General features: G+C 43.6%; 1 protein-coding gene across 1 annotated transcript; it reads left to right on the top strand.

Moving 5' to 3' along the window:
- Nucleotides 1–1,004: 1,004 nt before the first annotated feature.
- Nucleotides 1,005–1,910, top strand: LOC309557770 (taste receptor type 2 member 4-like; the record flags this gene model as incomplete). Its single annotated transcript, XM_082260535.1, has 1 exon — nucleotides 1,005–1,910. One exon carries the CDS (start codon nucleotides 1,005–1,007, stop codon nucleotides 1,908–1,910), a length of 906 nt encoding a protein of 301 aa, XP_082116661.1.
- Nucleotides 1,911–5,352: the final 3,442 nt, after the last annotated feature.

Below are 5,352 nucleotides of genomic sequence, written 5' to 3'. Positions count from 1 at the left end.
GTTGAATCTGTACGTATGTGATCTGAGCACCATTCAGTAATAATGTGATCTCAGATCAAAGCAATCTGGGGATATGTGCAATGTACCTGTTTTATGCAATAGCTGCATAGTTATATAGTTTCATTTATTTTGCTGTCTTTTTCTACCATGTGGCTATTGGAGTCTTGCCTCTGTCCTTGGGAGATAAGTGGATCACTTCTCAATTGTCTCCAGGACAAAAGACTGTGTAGAACTGGTTTTGGGCAGAAAAGCCATGAGTACAGCCAGGCCAAAGAGACTTTTACTAACTTTTGAACCCCTGGTCTGATTCGTGCCATTTTTTAATATGTTGTTCCCCTGAATGAATTGATTGTGAATATGTATTTGTATAAAGATTGGGTGTCTATTTTTAAAGTTACAGCATGTGGGTAAAACTGCATTTTTCCTGCCTGTGATAATTATGTTACCCTTTGTGTACCATAATTATATCACAGGCAGAGGCGAGGATTTTATGTGGGTTGTAACCTTTGTGTTATTGGTTAATGTATATCTGTTGTGGGTGTCTCCCTTGCATGGGAGCAGGGCATAAAAGAAATTGTTTTTCTTTGGAATGGTTGTCGTTGCTTCCAGTAAAGTCGTGTTCCAGCATTCAGCTTTGGCTCATGTATGGAATTATTCAGCGATACCAGCGATTTCTTATTTGGCGAATTGGGGATTCTTTAACTATTGGGGATTAAGGAATTACAAGGTGGTGAGATACCAGATACCGTCACAGAGTCTAATAGGATTCACTTCTGTGTGATCTCTATGTCAGCTTCTAGTTCATCACAAAAGGCAACAGGAATTCTACAAAAGTTTAAAAAGAAAAATCTATAAATGTTCTTCAGCTTTGTCAGCATGGCACACACCCAGGTGTTATCATATCTCTGTACGAGAGACAATCATTTGCATCGGCTAAAGTCAAATCAACACACCAGGACAGATTCAGATCCATTCTGGTGAGACGGAGAGCAGCAGAACTGAAAATGGTGCCGATAGAGATTGTCAGCTTTTCCATCGCTGTCTCAGAAAGCCTTCTGTCCTTTTACCTCAACTTCTACATCATGGTCTTCCACGTGAAAAGACTCAGGAATGGGATGAAGCTGAACCCTTCCAGCCTCCTCCAGCTGGTGATGGGAGCCACTAACATTAGCATGCGAGGAATGATGCTTGGATGTTCCCTTGCTTTATTGTTCTCTAAACATTATGTGAGGAGGTTGTACCATGCAACGATGGTCATCGTCCCTTTTCACCTAAATTTCAGCTATTGGCTGACTGCCTGGCTCTGCGCCTATTACTGTACCACCATCACCAACATCAGACACCGACTCTTTATCTGGATGAAGAGGATCCTCGTGTCCTTCTTGCCTCACCTGCTTTTCCTCTCTGCGGTTGTGGCTTTTATCCTGTCGATCCAGTCAGTCTGGTTTCTTAATTCCCAAATCTCTGAAGATAACTCCACCCTCCATTACAATTTACCCAATTTAACACTCTCCGTTTCCAGCCCCAATGTAGTATGGATTATCTGTCTCTGTTCCTTCCTGCCCTTCCTGATGACCTTCGGCTCCCTCATGATGACCATGTCCTCTCTGTTCAGACATATCTGGAAGGTGAAGAGGAACGGCTCGGGATTTGCTCCTCCAAACCTCCAGGCTCATTTCAACGCTGCAAGAACCATGATATTATTTCTCGTACTTTCTGTCACTGTCAATGTTGTGGAAATTGTTAAAATTGTGGTACCATCTTTCTTCGGTCAGCAGATAATCATCTGGTTAATGGTATCCCTCTTTCCATTGGCGGAGGCCACCATTATTATCCAGTCCAGCCGCAAGCTGAAGAAGATGGTTCCACAAATGTTCTGTGCTGGAAGAATTATGGAAAGCCGTAATTAAGGCTTTGGTCATCCAGAGAATACTGTTTTATATAGGTAATATGAGAGATGGGTCATGGCTTCATACAGGACTGAAATAGAGATGAGGGAAGTTGGTTCCACATCAGTTTGTTGAATCCAAGAAAAATTCATCCATTCATGGTCATTTGGCTCTGACTTTGCAGGGTCCAATAGGAGCAGATACCGAGACTGAACACATTTACAATGGAATGTCTTATTTCCGATATTTTTTGATGTTGATTATCCTTCATTGGTATCAGTTTGTATCATGTCTGCGATGCTCTGCTCACCTTTGGGGTTGATTTATAAAAACTGGAGAGTGAAAAATCTGGTGCAGCTCTGCATAGAAACCAATCAGCTTCCAGGTTTTATTGTCAGAGCTTCATTGAAGAAGCTGTATTTAGAAGCTGATTGGCTGCACCAGATTTTGCGCTCTCCAGTTTTAGTAAATCACCTCCTCTGTGTCCTCCTCAGTAGAGGACAGGTGGATGGACAATCCACATTCCGAGGACACTTCCCAGCTCCGTCTATCTCTGCTTACCATGAAATGAAGAGACATCTTTAACCACTTACCGACCGCTCACTGAGCTGGTACTGCGGCAAAGTAGCTTGTTATCGTCTGGAGACATAGACCTACGTCACCAGACTATCCCCTCTCTCGGCGGCGCGCGCACGCCGCCGGAGGCTCGCTCCCGCTGTATTCAGACACAGCGGGAGTCGGGCCAGGGGAGGAGAGGCGGTGATCACCGCCGCTCTTCCCCGATCGTCGGGGATCGAGTGAGGAAATCCGCCCGCTTGTGTAAACAAAGCGGGCGGATCTCCTAAGTGACAGACAGGGTCAGATTACAGGATTCAGCATAGCTCAACCTGCGATCTGTCCTTGTGTCACACAACCCCCTCCCCCCACACACATCAGTAAGCACCAGGCATACATTTAACCCCTTGATCACCAATAAAGTTAACCCCTTTCCTGCCAGTGTCATTATTACAGTAACAGTGCATATTTATAGCACTGATTACTGCAGTAATGTCACTGGTACCCCCAAAAGTGTCAAAAATGTCAGTTAGGGGTCCGATCTGTCTGCCGCAATGTCGCAGTCCCGCAAAAAAAAAAAAATCCCAGATCGCCGTCATTTCTAGTAAAAAAAACAATAAACAATAAAAAGGACAAATCTTTCGCGTAGTTAGTAAACGCGATAACTTTTGCGCAAACCAATCAAAATACGCTTATTGTGATTTTTTTTTTTTTACCAAAAATATGTATTCTACTTTGACAGTTAAAAAATATCCAATATATTTAATTTTTGTCATATATTTAGGCCAAAATGTATTTATCTCCATGTCTTTGACAAAAAAATTCTCAATGAGTGTATTTTTAACCGCTTTAAGACCGGAAGATTTTACCCCATTCCTGACCAGGCCATTATTTGCGATTCGGCACTGCGTTACTTTAACGGACAATTGCGCAGTCGTGCGACGCTGTACCCAAATTCAATTGATGTCCTTTTCCCCCCCCCACAAATTGAGCTTTCTTCTGGTGGTATTTGATCACCTGTGCGATTTTTAATTTTTGAAAAAAAGAGCGACAGTTTTGAAAAGAAAAAAAAAACAATATTTTTCACATTCTGATATATAACGTTCCCCAAAAAAAAATTTATAAATCAAAATTTTTTAACATTTTAGGCCAATTTGTTTTCTGCTACATATTTTTGGTAAAAAAAAATCACAATAAGGGTATTTTGATTGGTTTGCGCAAAAGTTATCGCAGCTACTAACTACGGGAAAGATTTATGTCATTTTTATTGTTTATTTTTTTTTTCTAGTAGTGGCGGCGATCTGCGATTTTTTTTGCGGGACTGCGACATTGCGGCGGACAGATCGGATCCCTAACTGACATTTTTGACACTTTTGGGGGGACCAGTGACATTACTACAGAAATCAGTGCTATACATATGCACTGTCCCTGTAATAATGACACTGGCAGGGAAGGGGTTAACACTGTGGGTGATCAAGGGGTTAAATGTGTGCCTCATGCTTACTGACGTGTGTGGGGGGAGGGGGTTGTGTGACACAGGCACAGATCGCAGGTTGAGCTATGCTGAATCATGTGATCTGTCCCTGTCTGTCACAGAGAAGATCCTCCTGCTTTGTTTACGCAAGCAGGCGGATCTTCTCACACTTTCCCTGACGATCGGGGAAGAGCATCGGTGATCACCGCCTCTCCTCCCCTGGCCCGACTCCAGCTGTGTCCGAATACATCGGGAGCGAGCCTCCGGCGGCGTGTGCGCCGACGAGAGCGGGAGGAGTCCAGCGATGTAGGTCTACGTCGCTGGACCCAGGAGAGCCACTTTGCCGCAGTACCCTCAATGTGAGTGGTTGTAAAGTGGTTAAAGTCCCATAATGTGCTCAAAGCGATCACACTGCCTAAAATTGGGCAGAGTCGCTACATAGTGCAATCAACATTCCAAAATGATTAAACAAATAAATAACAAGTGCAAATAATCCTGGAATGGTGATCCTTTCAGTCTTTGAAATCCTAATCTGGACTCTCCAGGTGTGAATCAAACAACAATCACCTTAATAAACCACCACTAATGTGCACACCAACTCCCGTTGGATGGTTCCTTACCAGAGACAGTGCCCCCCATTCTCATGGTATGGGCAAAAGCGCTTTGGGATAGGGGGGTGGTGGCCCCCAATGGGCGTGCCGCCATTGGTCCCGGTACATCCAGAGGAAGACCATCCCAGTGAGATCCAAAGGGACATAATTCCAGGCAATTGAGGCTCTGTATTGGGGCCATTGATTGGAGGTGAGCGGACATTTTAGCCATTGGTGGATGGTCACTGAAGTCTCTGGATTGTAGGATTGTTGAAGACGATTGATTATTGCATGGCGGAGGAAATATTTTTTATATCTATTGGGACTCTGCACATTGATTGCGCTGCACTTTATGTGATATTTTTATTGATTTAAAGTTATAGGTGGACACTTTTTTATTTTTTTTTATTTACATGTTTTTATTAAATTTTTTTTCGATAATACATGAAATGAAAAAAAAAAAAAAAACAACAACAAATAACAAGTAAAATTAGGTTTATACCTCTATACATCTGTGTCAAATACCAGCTTTACTGCACCTTAAGCCCCGGTTCACACTTACGCGATGCGGGAAGGCTGCGAATTCGCAGCCTGTTCCCGCATCGCACACGCACCCCCGGCAGTTCACACTGCCATATGCGATACGCTGGGGGTGTCAATGTAATCTTAACGACACCCCCAGTTTGATCGCATATCGCAGTGCGATCTTGCAGTTCGCACAGGATGGGATCGCACAAGTGTGAACCGCTGTGCGATCCGATCCTGATGCGGCTAGAAAAAAGGGTCCCTGTGCGTGTTTGCTGTGGGTGCGGTGCGAATTTAGCCATACAGAGTGTATGGCTGA

The sequence above is a fragment of the Pelophylax lessonae genome, assembly GCF_965119305.1.
Source record: "Pelophylax lessonae genome assembly, chromosome: 6".
Lineage (NCBI taxonomy): Eukaryota > Metazoa > Chordata > Amphibia > Anura > Ranidae > Pelophylax > Pelophylax lessonae.
This window is presented reverse-complemented; position numbering and strand designations above follow the sequence as displayed.